The 15,196-nt window shown below is 43.9% G+C and overlaps 2 protein-coding genes across 10 annotated transcripts in view; one reads left to right on the top strand and one right to left on the bottom strand.

The window, feature by feature from the left end:
* zcrb1 (zinc finger CCHC-type and RNA binding motif 1) overlaps positions 1-4,586 on the bottom strand; it is a 74,169-nt gene extending 69,583 nt beyond the window's left edge. The window contains exon 1 of one of the 3 annotated variants that reach the window (XM_070900638.1): positions 4,052-4,586. The gene's annotated coding sequence lies outside the window, so the exon portion shown is untranslated. Of the gene's footprint in view, positions 1-3,967 lie in introns of all 3 variants that reach the window. The other 2 variants (XM_070900637.1, XM_070900639.1) reach the window with 2 other exon arrangements.
* Positions 4,223-15,196, top strand: part of pphln1 (periphilin 1) — a 210,703-nt gene continuing 199,729 nt past the window's right edge. The window contains exons 1-4 of one of the 7 annotated variants that reach the window (XM_070900631.1): positions 4,648-4,728; positions 8,336-8,544; positions 12,732-12,836; positions 14,262-14,362. In XM_070900631.1, the coding sequence (XP_070756732.1) occupies positions 12,833-12,836; positions 14,262-14,362 (105 nt within the window). In that variant the 5' untranslated portion in view covers positions 4,648-4,728; positions 8,336-8,544; positions 12,732-12,832. The other 6 variants (XM_070900627.1, XM_070900629.1, XM_070900626.1 and 3 more) reach the window with 6 other exon arrangements.

Raw genomic sequence — 15,196 nt, 5'->3', positions numbered from 1 at the left:
TAGGTCCCGTGCAGTCAGAATCAGGGGAAGTCATAACGGGGAACAAAGAAATGGCGGACCAATTGAACAAGTACTTTGGTTCGGTATTCACTGAGGAGGACACAAACAACCTTCCGGATATAAAAGGGGTCGGAAGGTCTAGTAAGGAGGAGGAACTGAGGGAAATCCTTATTAGTCGGGAAATTGTGTTGGGGAAATTGATGGGATTGAAGGCCGATAAATCCCCAGGGCCTGATGGACTGCATCCCAGAGTAGTTAAGGAGGTGGCCTTGGAAATAGCGGATGCATTGACAGTCATTTTCCAACATTCCATTGACTCTGGATCAGTTCCTATGGAGTGGAGGGTAGCCAATGTAACCCCACTTTTTAAAAAAGGAGGGAGAGAGATAACAGGGAATTATAGACCGGTCAGCCTGACATCGGTAGTGGGTAAAATGATGGAATCAATTATTAAGGATGTCATAGCAGTGCATTTGGAAAGAGGTGACATGATAGGTCCAAGTCAGCATGGATTTGTGAAAGGGAAATCATGCTTGACAAATCTTCTGGAATTTTTTGAGGATGTTTCCAGTAGAGTGGACAAGGGAGAACCAGTTGATGTGGTATATTTGGACTTTCAGAAGGCTTTCGACAAGGTCCCACACAAGAGATTAATGTGCAAAGTTAAAGCACATGGGATTGGGGGTAGTGTGCTGACATGGATTGAGAACTGGTTGTCAGACAGGAAGCAAAGAGTAGGAGTAAATGGGGACTTTTCAGAATGGCAGACAGTGACTAGTGGGGTACCGCAAGGTTCTGTGCTGGGGCCCCAGCTGTTTACACTGTATATTAATGATTTAGACGAGGGGATTAAATGTAGTATCTCCAAATTTGCAGATGACACTAAGTTGGGTGACAGTGTGAGCTGCGAGGAGGATGCTATGAGGCTGCAGAGCGACTTGGATAGGTTAGGTGAGTGGGCAAATGCATGGCAGATGAAGTATAATGTGGATAAATGTGAGGTTATCCACTTTGGTGGTAAAAACAGAGAGACAGACTATTATCTGAATGGTGACAGATTAGGAAAAGGGGAAGTGCAACGAGACCTGGGTGTCATGGTACATCAGTCATTGAAGGTTGGCATGCAGGTACAGCAGGCGGTTAAGAAAGCAAATGGCATGTTGGCCTTCATAGCGAGGGGATTTGAATACAGGGGCAGGGAGGTGTTGCTACAGTTGTACAGGGCCTTGGTGAGGCCACACCTGGAGTATTGTGCACAGTTTTGGTCTCCTAACCTGAGGAAGGACATTCTTGCTATTGAGGGAGTGCAGCGAAGGTTCACCAGACTGATTCCCGGGATGGCGGGACTGACCTATCAAGAAAGACTGGATCAACTGGGCTTGTATTCACTGGAGTTCAGAAGAATGAGAGGGGACCTCATAGAAACGTTTAAAATTCTGACGGGGTTAGACAGGTTAGATGCAGGAAGAATGTTCCCAATGTTGGGGAAGTCCAGAACCAGGGGACACAGTCTAAGGATAAGGGGTAAGCCATTTAGGACTGAGATGAGGAGGAATTTCTTCACCCAGAGAGTGGTGAACCTGTGAAATTCTCTACCACAGAAAGTTGTTGAGGCCAATTCACTAAATATATTCAAAACGGAGTTAGATGGAGTCCTTACTACTAGGGGAATCAAGGGGTATGGTGAGAAAGCAGGAATGGGGTACTGAAGTTGCATGTTCAGCCATGAACTCATTGAATGGCGGTGCAGGCTAGAAGGGCCGAATGGCCTACTCCTGCACCTATTTTCTATGTTTCTACGCTCAGGTGACCGAAGGCTACGCTGGCACACTGGAGGCGGTGTTGGACCTTGTCATCGATGTCTGTCCTTGCTGATGCCATCCCTTCGGCCCACCTGGAACTCATAGAAACATAGAAAATAGGTGCAGGAGTAGGCCATTCGGCCCTTCGAGCCTGCACCACCATTCAATAAGATTATGGCTGATCATTCCCTCAGTACCCCTTTCCTGCTTTCTCTCCATACCCCGTGATCCTTTTAGTCTTAAGGATCTAACTCCCTCTTGAATATATCCAATGAACTGGCATCAACAACTCTCTGCGGTAGGGAATTCCACAGTTTAACAACTCTGAGTCCGAAATGGCCTGCCCCTTATCCTAAGATTGTGTCCCCTGGTTCTGGACTTCCCCAACATTGGGAACATCCCGCATCTAACCTGTCCCGTCCGGTCAGAATCTTATACGTTTCTATGAGATCCCCTCTCATCCTTCTAAACTCCAGTATATAAAGGCCCAGTCTCTCCTCATACGTCAGGCCAGCCATCCCTGGAATCAGTCTGGTGAACTTTCGCTGCACAACTTCAATAGCAAGAACGTCCTTCCTCAGAATAGGAGACCTAAACAGAACACAATATTCTAGGTGAGGCCTCACCAAGGTCCTGTACAATTGCAGTAAGACCTCCCTGCTCCTATACTCAAATCCCCTAGCTATGACCACCATTTGCCTTCTTCACCGCCAGCTGGACTTGCATGTCAACTTTCAATGACTGATGAACCATGACATCCAGGTCTCATTGCACCTCCCCTTTTCCTAATCTGTCGCCATTCAGATAATATTCTGCCTTTGTGTTATTGCCTCTAAAGTGGATAACCTCACATTTATCGACATTATACTGCATCTGCCATAAGAACATAAGAATTAGGAACAAGTGTCGACCATCTAGCCCCTCAAGCCTGCTCCGCCACTCAACAAGATCATGGCTGATCTGGCCGTGGACTCAGCTCCACTTACCCGCCCACTCCCCATAACCCTTAATTCCCTTATTGGTTAAAAATCTATCTATCTGTGATTTGAATACATTCAATGAGCTAGCCTCAACTGCTTCCCTGGGCAGAGAATTCCACAGATTGACAACCCTCCAGGAGAAGAAATTCCTTCTCAACTCGGTTTTAAATTGGCTCCCCCGTATTTTGAGGTTGTGCCCCCTAGTTCTAGTCTCCCCGACCAGTGGAAACAACCTCTCTGCCTCTATCTTGTCTATCCCTTTCATTATTTTAAATGTTTCTATTAGATCATCCTTCATCCTTCTGAACTCCAACGAGTAAAGACCCAGTCTACTCAATCTATCATCATAAGGTAACCCCCTCATCTCCGGAATCAGCGTAGAGAATCGTCTCCAAAGCTAGTATATCCTTCCTTAAGTAAAGGTGATCAAAACTGCACGCAGTACTCCAGGTGCGGCCTCACCAATACCCTGTACAGTTGCAGCAGGACCTCCCTGCTTTTGTACTCCATCCCTCTCGCAATGAAGGCCAACATTCCATTCGCCTTCCCGATTACCTGCAAACTAACTTTTTGGGATTCATGCACAATGACCCCCAGGTCTCTCTGCACCGCAGCATGTTGTAATTTCTCCCCATTCAAATAATATTCCCTTTTACTGTTTTTTTCCCCCAAGATCTATGGTCTTGCCCACCCATTTTAAAAATGTCCTCAAAGTCGAGGTTTTTGATCTTCCTATTGGTCATCCTTTATTCCTGTTTTTTTAAACCTCCGATAAGTACTTCGGCATATTTTATGATGTTAATGCCACCATTTAATGGCAAATTGTTAGTATGTCCATACACTACTTCTGTGCTGCACTAAATTCATTAGCCAAGTCCTGCCATTACCAGTTCCTGTGGCAAAATTTTAACTACTAGCACATATTATTAAACTCTACTGGTCTATTTCAGTAAAAAAAATCTAAAACTCAAGGACCCAATCCCATTACCAGACATATTCCTGGAGATTCTTATGCAGCTATGAACGTGACAAAACGGTGTCAATTTTGGTTCAAATATTGTACACAATACATCAGCGCCAGTAAAACATGTCCAAAAGAAACACGTCTAATCTTAAAATGCTTAAGTCACAGTATAATTGACATTTCAATGAAGTAAGTTTCGAGTGGTGCATGCAGCCCATTACCTGCAGTGCCAATCTCACTTAAGATGCACATCAGGAACTCTGCAAGATATCATCCCGTGAAATACAGACCTCCAGATGATTTACCTGGATTTATTCTGGTCTTAAAATCCCCAGCAGAGTTATGCCGCTCCCTTCACATGTTGAGTGACTCTACATCCGTGTTGCCAATACTTGCAGCCAGCAACACGGCCGCCATCTTGCTGCCGCTGATGTCTCCTCCCCCTCTTTCTTGTTCCATGTCGCGCGAGGTTTGAAGTTGGTTTCGATAATTACTTCAGGAGAGCGGAATTTGCTGCCGGTCCCGCTGGAAGAGTGCAGGAAGATGTTTTAATTTTTCAATTTTATAGTGACACGTGGCTCGGGGTAATATACGCAAATTCCGACAGGCGGCGGCCATTTGTGTTGGTGTTTGAGGCGCGCTGATTTCAGGCAGGCGGCGGCCGGCCGAGAGGAGAAAGAGGTAGCAATTCGTTTTACTGTCAAAACCACGCGGGCGAGAGTTATCGTCGGAGAACGGAGAGATTTATTTTTCAAACGGTTAAATCGGTTGACTTATTTTTAAAAACCAAAACAAAAGTGAGTAAGTAATTGTGCTCGGTGTATGATGAAGTAAGACGGTTGGAGTCTTCCTTTTGTTGTTGGGGCGAGGGATGAAATCTCGCGCGGTTTGGCTCGAGTCTCGCGGGGCTAGTTGAGGAAAACATTTGAAAGGTCGGCCGAGAGGGTGGACTGGTCACGCGCGAGTAACGGCCTACTCCCAGGTAAGGCGGCGTCTCCCTAGCAACGGGCCGCGAGGGTGGGCTCACGCGCGAGCAGCAGCCGCCCCCCTTCAGGTACGGCGGCGTCTCCCTAGCAACGGGCCGCGTTGGTGTGCTCGCCGGTGAATGACAGGCCGGTTTAAGACCCGAATGTGTCCGCCGGGATTGTGGAGGGACATACTGGAGGCGTTGGTTGGTGGGGTGGGCTCGCGTGATACCGCTCGCTTTCCTGTTGCATGGGCCCCCGGTGGCGATGGCAGGGTTGGAGTTTGCTGGTTGGGGATCCCTGGGCTCGTGATTTTAGGCCGCGGTTCGCTGTGTTCTGATTTGATATACTGTGTACAGTGTTGCCCAGTATCTTCCTTTTCCCCCTTTCCTTTTCATGTTTCCTTTCTCCCCCCCGCCCCCCCCCCCAATTCCTTTTCAATGTTCCCACTTCCCTCTGCCCTTTCACCACTTCCCCCTCCCATCTGATTCCCGAGTGCACTAAAACCAAGCTTTGTTGGACAATTTGTATAGCTAAGTATGTAAGGTGGGCAACTCATCACTTTGGTTTGATACAATCTTCAAAATGTTTTTTAAAACGTACTCGGTCTGTCTGGATCTCCAGGGGAATTTATAAATCACTTTTGCATTCTAATTTTGAGATAATTTTGTGTCTATTGTTTTACTGGTGCATAAATCCAAAATCAGAACACCAAAATGGGACAAAATATCTTTGTTTTAAAGAAGTGTGTTGGATTTGTGTGTGTCTATTGCTGCACTGATGCATTCAACAAATCCAGTCAAGTGGGAGGGCATCTGCTTCATGTCATTGGGGTTTGTGTTGTTGTATCCAACTAATAATCATGTGGGCAAATTTGTTAGCTTTTTCTATATAGGAATGAAGCCATAGGCTGACCATTTAGCCTGTTGAGCCAGTTCTGCCATTCTGTTAATCATGGCTGATCTGTATCTCAACTCCATTTAGCCACATTTGCTCCATATCTCTTAATGCTCTCATTTCTCCTCATCTCAGTCCTAAATTTCCTACCCCGTATCCTGTGACCCCTTGTTCTAGACTTCCCAGCCAGAGGAAACCTCCTCCCCACACCCAGTCTATCGAACCCCGTCAGAATTTTATATGTTTCAATGAGATCCCCTCTCATTCTTCTGAACTAGTGAATACAGGCCGAGTCGATCCAATCTCTCCTCATATGACATCCTGCCATCCCAGGAATCTGTCTGGTGAACCTTTGCTGCACTCCCTCTAGCAAGTATATCCTTTCTTGGCTAAGGAGACCAAAACTGCACACAATACTCCAGATGTGGTCTCACCAAGGCCCTGTGTAACTGTAGTAAGACCTCCTTGCTCCTGTACTCATCCTCTTGCAATGAAGGCCAACATACCATTTGCTGTCCTGACTGCTTGCTGCACCTGCACGTTTGCTTTCAATCACTGGTGTACAAGGACACCCAGGTCCCTCTGTACATCGACACTTCCCAAGCTATCACCATTTAAATAATACTTTGTCTTTATGTTTTTCCTACCAAAGTGGATAACTTCATATTTATCCATGTTATACTGCATCTGCCATGTGTTTGACCACTCAGCCTATCCAAGTCACCTTACAGCATCTTTGCATCCTCCTCACAACTCACAATCCCACCTAGTTTTGTGTCATCAGCAAACTTGGAAATATTACATTTGTTTCCCTCATCCAAATCATTTCTATATTGTGAATAGCTGGGACACAAGCACTGATCCCTGTGGTACCCCACTAGTCACTGCCCGCCACCCTGAAAAACTCCTGTTTATTCCGACTCTCTGTTTCCTGTTAGTTAACCAATTTTCATTCCATGCCAGTATATTACCTCCAATCCTATGTGCTTTAATTTTGCACACTAACCTCTTTTATGTGGGACTTTATCAAAGGCCTTCTGAAAATCCAAATACACTACATCCACTGGTTCTCCTTTATCCGATCAGTTACATCCTCAAAAAAAACCCCAGTAGGTTTGTCAAACACGATTTTCCTTTCATAAATCCATGTTGACTTTGTCTAATCCCGTTGATATTTTCTAAGTGTCCTGTTATCACATCCTTTTTTAATAGACTGTAACATTTTCCCTACTACTGATCGGCTAACCGGTCAGTAGTTCCCTGTTTTCTTGCTCCTTTTTTAAATAGTGGGCTGACATTTGTCACCCTCCAATCTGCAGGAACTGTTCCATAATCTATAGAATTTTGGAAGATGACAACCAAAGCATCCACTATTTCTATGGCTACCTCTTTTAGTACTCTGGGATGCAGATTATCAGGCCCTGGGGATTTATCAGCTTTCAGTCCCATTAGTTTCTCCAGCACTATTTTCTTAATAATAATCATTTCCTTTAATTCCTCTTGCTCACGAGACCCTGTGAAGACGGAACCAAAATATTTATTTAATTGTTCTGCCATTTCCTTGTTCCTCATTATAAATTCTCCCATTTCAGGGACCTAGATTTGTCTTCACTAATCTTTTTCTTTTTATATACTTGTAGAAACTTTTGCCGTCAGTTTTTATGTTCCTTGCAAGCTTTCCCTCATACTCTGTTTTTCCCCTCTTAATTAATCTCTGAGTCCTTTTTTTGCTCAATTCTAAACTGTTGTCAATCTTCAGGCTTGCTACTTTTTCTGGCAACTTTGTATGACTCCTCTTTGGATCTAACACTATCCCTAATTTCTTTTGTTAGCCATGGTTAGACCATTTTTCCTTTTGTGTTTTTGCACCAGATAGGAATGTATAACTGTTGCAATTCATGCTTTCATTCCTTAAATGTGAGCCATTGCCTAGCCACTGTCATGTTTTTTAATGAATCTTCCCAATCTATCATAGCCAATTAATTCCTCATACTTTCGTAGTTCCCTTTGTTTAGATTTAGGACCCTAGTTTTGGATTGGACGACTTCACTTTCCATCTTAATAAAGAATCCAATCATGTTATGGTCACTCTTCCGAAAGGACTCCGCACAACAAGACTATTAATTAACCCCTTCTCATTGCACAATACCCAATCTAAGATAGCCTGTTCCCTAGTAGGCTCCTCAACATATTGGTCTAAAAAACCATCTCGTACACACTCCAGGAATTCATCCTCCACAGTATTATTACTGATTTGGTTTGGCCAGTCTATATGTAGAATAAAGTCACCTACGATTACTGTAGTACCCTTGTTACATGCATCTCTAATTTACTGTTTGATGCCGTCCCCTACATTACCACTATTGTTTGGAGGCCTCTCGACAGCTCCCATCAATGTTTTCTGCCCCTTGATGCTCCTGAGCTCGACCCAGACTGATTCTACATCTTGATTTTCTGAGGCAATATCCTTTCTCACTATTGCTAGGATTTCATCCTTTACTAACAATGCCACACCACCCCCTTTTCCTTTTTTCCTGTCCTTCCAAAATATCGAATATTCTTGGATATTCAGTTTCCAACCCTGGTCACCCTGCAACCATGTCTCTGTAATTGCAACTATATCGTATCCGTTTACATCTATTTGCGCTGTTAATTCGTCTACCTTATTACGAATGCTTCGTGCGTTCAGATACACTGCTTTTAGATTTGTTCTTTTAACATTATTAGATATCTTAACATTTGAAGAATGATGCCGAGGAGGCCTTACCTGCGTCGGGTGTACAGGGAGCGACGCTGATACCTGCACCTGAGAGAGGCAGACTGCATTCGCAGACTGCGCTTTCGGAAGGAGGTGATCACAGAAATCTGCCAACTTATCAGGGCAGACCTGCAGCCAAGAAGCGGGAGGAGGACTGCACTACCCATAAGAGGTCAAGGTGACTGCAGCACTTGCCTTCTATGCCTCCGGCTCCTTTCAGGCATTAACTGGGGACGTATCTTGCATTTCATAGCATGCGACTTAAAGCTGTATTCGACAGGTGACTACTGCACTGTGTGCCCACAGGGACAACCACATCGAGTTCCCATGACCGCCCAGGCAATGCGTGACAGGGGTGTGGGCTTCTCGAGGATTGCTGGCTTCCCCAAGGTACAGGGTGTGATTGACTGTACCAACATCACCTTGGAGCACCTTTGAACGATGCAGAGGTTTACAGGAACAGCAAAGGGTTCCACTCACTCAATGTCCAGCTGGTCTGCGACAACATGCATCGGATCATGGCAGTTGATGCCAGATACCCAGGGAGGACCCGCGATGCTTTCATCCTACGTGAGAGCGCTATATCTGCCATTTTTCAGCAGTAGCTAGAAGGGCAGAGCTAGCTGCTGGGAGACAGAGGTTACGGGCTCGCCACCTGGCTCACGACTCCCCTACGCGACACCTGGACAGAAGCCGAACGTCAGTACAACATGTTCCACATAACCACACGCAGCATCATTGAGAGGACAATTGGAATACTAAAGCAGCATTTCCAATGCATGAACCACTCTGGAGGCTACCTGCAATATGCCCCTGAGATGGACGGTCGGTTCACTGTCGTGTGCTGCATGCTGTGCAACTTAGCCATCGTGAGGCACCAGGCACTGGAAGTTGAAGAGCAACCTCAAGAGGGAGGGAGGGAGGGAGGAGGAGCCTCGTGCACCTATGGCCATTGCAAGAGCCTTGCGACAGCAGCTAATTCGAATGCTTTGCTGCATGAAGGCTGAGCGGCATGTTTGATCATTCACCATGTTGAAAGTTGCATTAATTTAAAGAATAATGTTCATGATTCTGTTTTAATTGAAAAAAGATTACATTTATTAAACATTTTTACATTTGTACTTAACTTTAATGAAAATATTTTTGCTTCAAACTTTAAACTTTTCGATTAAGATCACTAAAATAACAATAACATAAGAACAGCAGTAACAACAGCAGCAAACAAACTTTAGCTGGAGCCATCTCTCCTCTCCCTTATTTTAAGACCGCTGGCCGCACTTGCCCCTGTTGCCTCTACCCTTGGCCAGGGGCGCAGGCCGCCTTCCGCTGAAACCAAGCTGTTTTTTTCGAGCATCTCCTTGACAGTGCATTTCTTGTTCGCTGGTGTGGGCAGACCTAAAAGATAGCATCGTGGAAGGCCCAGCTTGGGCCTCTTCAGCCTCTTCCTCAGCCTGTGGATGAACTGGCACACTACCTGAGGTTGGTCTGGGGATTGGAATGAGTGGCAGCAGGTGATTTTGTCATTCGCTGCTGGGCAATGAGAGACTGGGTGTGTTCCCTTATTGCAGCAGCTATCTCCGACATTCCCTCCCTAATCTGCCCCGACAGTGTTCCATTTCTCCCGAGAGTGTTGTTACTTCAGACAACAATCCTGCTATCTAATGACCCACCCCTACCCATGGTGTCCAGGTAAGCTCAATGCTCTTCCCACTCATTGCCATGAGCTGAACCACGTCTGTTGGATCCTGCATTTCAGGAGGGTGCTCTTGAGCTCGCCTTACCCTGGGTGTGGCTTGCTGCAACCCACTGGGACCTGCAACCTCGGACTGTGGGATACCATGAAATGTCCTGTCGCTCGTAGTAGTAGTCGGGAAAGGTATTGGCACATCCCTGTGCGGTACCACCTCCTTCAGATTCAGTGTCACAGTCTCAATATTGAGGCCTTCCTGTTCCCCCTGATCCTCTTGCTCATCCTTGTCCTGATCTTTCTGTGGAAGTTCTACATTAAAGACTTAATCCTGGTTAGGCTCCTTCACGAATGATTGTTCTTCTGTGGCAGAGGCTTGTGATTCCTCAGACGGGCGCAACTTCCGCAAAATATAACCGAGCAGGGAAGGGGGCAGGGTGGCATGTGTAGGCTCTCATAGCGCAGGCTCATTGGAAAGACCACGATAAATGAGGACTTGCCGTCTCTCTCTAAGCTGGGCCCCGCTTGTGCACCGGTTGTTGACCTTCTCAAGCCAGCACCAATCATACCAGCGATCCTCGCTTCCAGGGGTGTCAGTGGGTGCGGATTTGCCGAACCTCCTCCAGTTTGTATTCGCTCTCTTGTGCTCCACCTTCCTCTGCAAAGATGAAAATAGAAATGAGGTGTCTGCTGTGGTGGCACACACAGATGGTCACATTTATAATTGTAATTCCAGTGCAGAAATGAAAATATTACTTACACAAACTATTTGGCCAAGGTCCTGCCACTTTTAGTTTGCCTGCCAATCCCTTGGGTGGTCAGCAGTGCAGAGAAATCATCTCCAACTTTGTCCCAACGCTTGTTAATTTCTTTTGTCTTTAGTTTATCTGGACCTTTGTTCGAAGCTTGTGCCATCTGCTCTTAATGATAGAAACCAGTACCTCAGTTTCATCTGGTAGAAAACTCTTGGTCTTTGTCCCATGATCCATATTGCAGCTCCGATTTTTCTGCTCACAAGCAGCTCCAAAAGTGCGTGGGCACACCCATCACGTGGAAACCGTGATTTTTTTTTTTGGTGCCGTTCGGCCCAGGATAGGAGCAGTGGGGTCGGGGGTCCTTTCGGCCACCGGGATAGCAGCGACATCGGCACCAGGGGCGGGGGGGCCTTTCGGCCCAGAATAGGAGTGGCACCGAGGGTTCCTTTCGGCCCGGGATAGCAGCGACACCGGGGCTTTTGTCTTGCTGCACCTTGTATGTTTCACCTTCCAGTCTCAGCCCTTCAGTGCTTCCCTCGTTAGCCTAGCAACCTCCGTTTCCGGCGCAGGTCTGAAGCTCCACCCACAGAGCTAAGGACAATCTGCGCCACTCCAAATTCAAAGCTTATTCGGGCGAAACTTGGAACTTTTTTTGGCGCAGTCGGCCACTAAAAAAATCGGCGTACCTTGACAATTGTGCCAAAAATCAGCCATGTGGAAAATTGAGCCCAACATACTTTTTAAAAAAAAGAATATCTGAAAGGGTGGATGATGTAGAATTAAAAAGGGAATTTTATTTACACTCTGTGAACACAGAACTAGAGGCTGGAGGTTTCAAATTAATATAAATGGTATCGTACAGCTTTGTCAAAACTCGTGATTCCCAAAGGGAGTCCTGAGGCAGATGTAAGCAGCAATCTTCAGATTGGTTCTCCTTCAGGTCCACATTCCTGAGGCCTTAACTCCTTTTGAAAAAAGTGTTGATAATGCTCTGAACTTATGGAACTGACTTGTTGCAAAAGTAATTGATATTGAGCTGATTCAGTTTCTTAAAAAAAGAGCCAGATAAATGTTTGTTTCAGAAATTAGATTCAAATTGTTGTTTCTTGGCTTATTTAACATATTGATTATTTAAACTGGAAAAAAACATTTTAATGTGATGTGGTTTGATATTGTATCATTGAGCAACTCAAAGTGATCCTATAACCCAAAGTTGATCCTGATGCAGCATGCAAGCAGAGGTCCTGAGATTGTACCAATGGAGCTGAAGGGTTCTCCTTTGGGTTCACATTGGTGCTGCCTTGAGAATTGCACGGGTACAATGCTGGGAATCTGCAGTGACAAAACCTAAATCCGAAGGCCAGCCAAAGCCTGAGTCGATATGAAGTCTTTTTTTATATAATCTCCAGGTGAAATGGAAAAAGGATCTATTTTTTACTTAGCTGACTTTTTTAATATAATTTCTGAATTCCAGTTTGAATAGCCCAATTATATTTTTTCAGCCCAATTTTATATGGTTTGAAATGATCAAATACTCATTCTTATAATTCACTCAGATCTTGGTAACAGAAATGAATGGGCTGTGGATTGAGATAATCAAATCATTCATGCTTGTGCTGCTCAGAGGGTGGGAGCGCTATCTATGTACCCAGTTTAAGTGATGGAAACGCAAGGGTGGATGAATATTGTGGAGTTTAGCGATTACTTTTGGATTTCAAAGAATATATGCTGAATTTTCTTGTTGGGTTAAATGGATAATGCATAGTTTGTGGAAGGAACATGGCTGAACAGCTGAATGGCCTTTTCTAGTTGCACAGTTTCATAATTTGGAAATCACTTTTTTGTTAAAATTATGTTTAATTTAAAATGTTTTTTTACTTAAAATTCAGAACTTTTGGGCACTTAATGCAATCTGTTTTCCAGACTTAAACTTCTGTGCGCCCAACTGCAGTGGATATTGGGAGAGAGAGTTCAACTTTCGGCAAGCGTTTATTCTTGGGCAGTTTAATACCAGTTGATACATTATGGGTATTCTATTTCTCCTTTTACTTACTTTGCATTTCTAAATATTTTTCTACCTTCATTTTACACCAACTCCTTTATTATTTTTTTTCTTTTGTTTTTTCATCTTGTTCGTTTCTGTCATTAAAAGCCCAGTTACTACTCTATCATTGTAATAGAGGTCTGAGATAAAATATGTATTACCAGGTCTGAAAGTGATGAGGCAAAGATCTGTAACTTTTCACACACGATTTATAGATATATTCCTTGTCATATATTTAATTGAAAAATGCTAGAACTTGGAATTCATTTCTTTATTTTCTATCCCCCAACCCACCTCACCCCAACACAACACATCCTGTTTAAAAAAAAAAAAAAAAAAATGCTGGTATTTAGCTTTTAAAGTTTGCACTCCTGATTGTATTGGTAAATGCACTGCTGGATTTGGTATTGAAGTATAAACCCAGGGAAATCCTGTTGCAACAGTGGCCTAGCTGGGAAGAAATCAGCCTAGGTGCCTAACACTGATTGTTGGTTGGCGACTTCTGCTGCAAAGTACTTTTGTGAATATTGGGTGAAGGCACAATTAGACTCCCTTCTTTGAGTTCCCATGGTAGAAGATCCTACCATCTTTGCTGCTGAGCCTTGTAAGTATAAAATATACATCTGTTGAAGCCTGCTGATAACCTGTCAAACCATACCCAGGATGAATCATTACATTTGAGGTTGGGGTGGAAATGAAAGTGGTTGCAATATGCAGAAAATTTGGCCTATTTTGGCTAATATGTTTTTTCTCTCTCTGCACAGTAAAATATTTGAATCTTATACTTTTTGGTGTAATGACAATCATTATTTGCAATTGTCATGAGAATCAAAGTCTTGTGTGACTGGTCATATAAGACCTTCTAATGGTGGAGTTTGGGAGCTTCCAATGGAGTTGAATGTAGAGGGCAGGTTAGAGATTCCAGTGAATGTTTCTTCTTTAGCATTTGGCATATGCCTCAAGTTAAATTTGGTCTCTTTTTTTTCTCTATTGTATTGCATTTGTAATCTAGCCCATTGCATTTGATGCAGTAAATTCTGTTGACATCGCAATGTGCAGCAGTTCAATGCAGTGTATATTTTTGTAAAATTTGTGCATTTCACATTCATTCAGCAAGTGATGGGTTAAATATTTGGCAATATTCATTATTTTGTTAATGAAATTGTACTTTCACAGGTACTGATGTTCCAAATAACATGTACCTGTAAACCATTATTAAAAATGTCTTTGCCTCAGACAAAAGCAAAGTGATGATTTGATGGCCCATTGTTGGTGCTCAACAGTCTTGGAAACTCACTGTGACATGAAATTAAATAGAATTGCGATTTTTAAAATGTTTTATTTAATGCATAGAGGGCAGTTGGCAGTCTTGCAATATGTGCCACTGATGACCTGTTTTTCTTTCACAGCTAAGAGTCATAGAGAAGAGGGAATGTGGTCTGAATCACGATCACAATGTGGCGAAAGAAATCAACGGGATCGCTTCCATCCTGGAAGAACAGAACATGCCGTATGTTTAATTGTACTTTAATTGTTAATTGGATTTTCCTTTTTCTCCTGTCCTTTCTTCGTCATGCCAGAGTCAAGTTCTACCTTGCCTAGTCCTAGATAGTAAATGCTGATGTGCTTATTCCATTGAGGATGCATTGCAGTCCCAATAGATTCCATTCATGGACATTTATTTTTTCCCACCCCTTCTCCACAGTACAGTTCTCCTGCCATTTGGCTGAAATAAGCTATCTTGATTGTATCTGGTATCATCTTGCTCTGTAAGCTATTCAGTGCAACTTATAATTGACCATGAAACTGTTGGATTGTTATAACAACCCAACTGGTTCATTAATGTCCTTTTAAGGAAGGAAACCTAACTTCTTTAGCCAGTCTGGCCTATGTGATTCCAGTTCCACACCAATGTGATTGACTCTTAACTGCCCTCTGAAGTAGCCGAACAAGCCACTCATTTGTATCAAACCGCTACAAAGGAGTGCAGCAGTTCAAGAAGGTGGACCATCATCATCATCTCAGAGCAACTAGAGGTGGGCAATAAATACCAGTGATGCTCATATCCTGAGATTTTTTTTTAAAGAGCTGTTACGGGAGCTGATACTTGTGTCGCTTACAAAGTCATAAATAAATTGTAGAGACATGTCTCTGATCATATATTTAAGATTAAGACCTTAAGTCATGCCACTCCGTGGCAAAGTTGTTGGGGCACTGCTGTTTTCTCATGCTGATAGCAGTTGTGGAGGGATGCTAAGCAAGGGTAAGTGTCATATCCAGGGAGTAGAATGGGTAGAGGCATGGGAGAAAATTCTGTAGTCAGATAAAGGAGGATTACAAGATG

This window comes from Pristiophorus japonicus, chromosome 15, assembly GCF_044704955.1.
Source record: "Pristiophorus japonicus isolate sPriJap1 chromosome 15, sPriJap1.hap1, whole genome shotgun sequence".
Taxonomy (NCBI): Eukaryota; Metazoa; Chordata; class Chondrichthyes; family Pristiophoridae; genus Pristiophorus; species Pristiophorus japonicus.
Note: the sequence above shows the minus strand (reverse complement) of the source record. Positions and strands in the feature narration are given on the sequence as shown.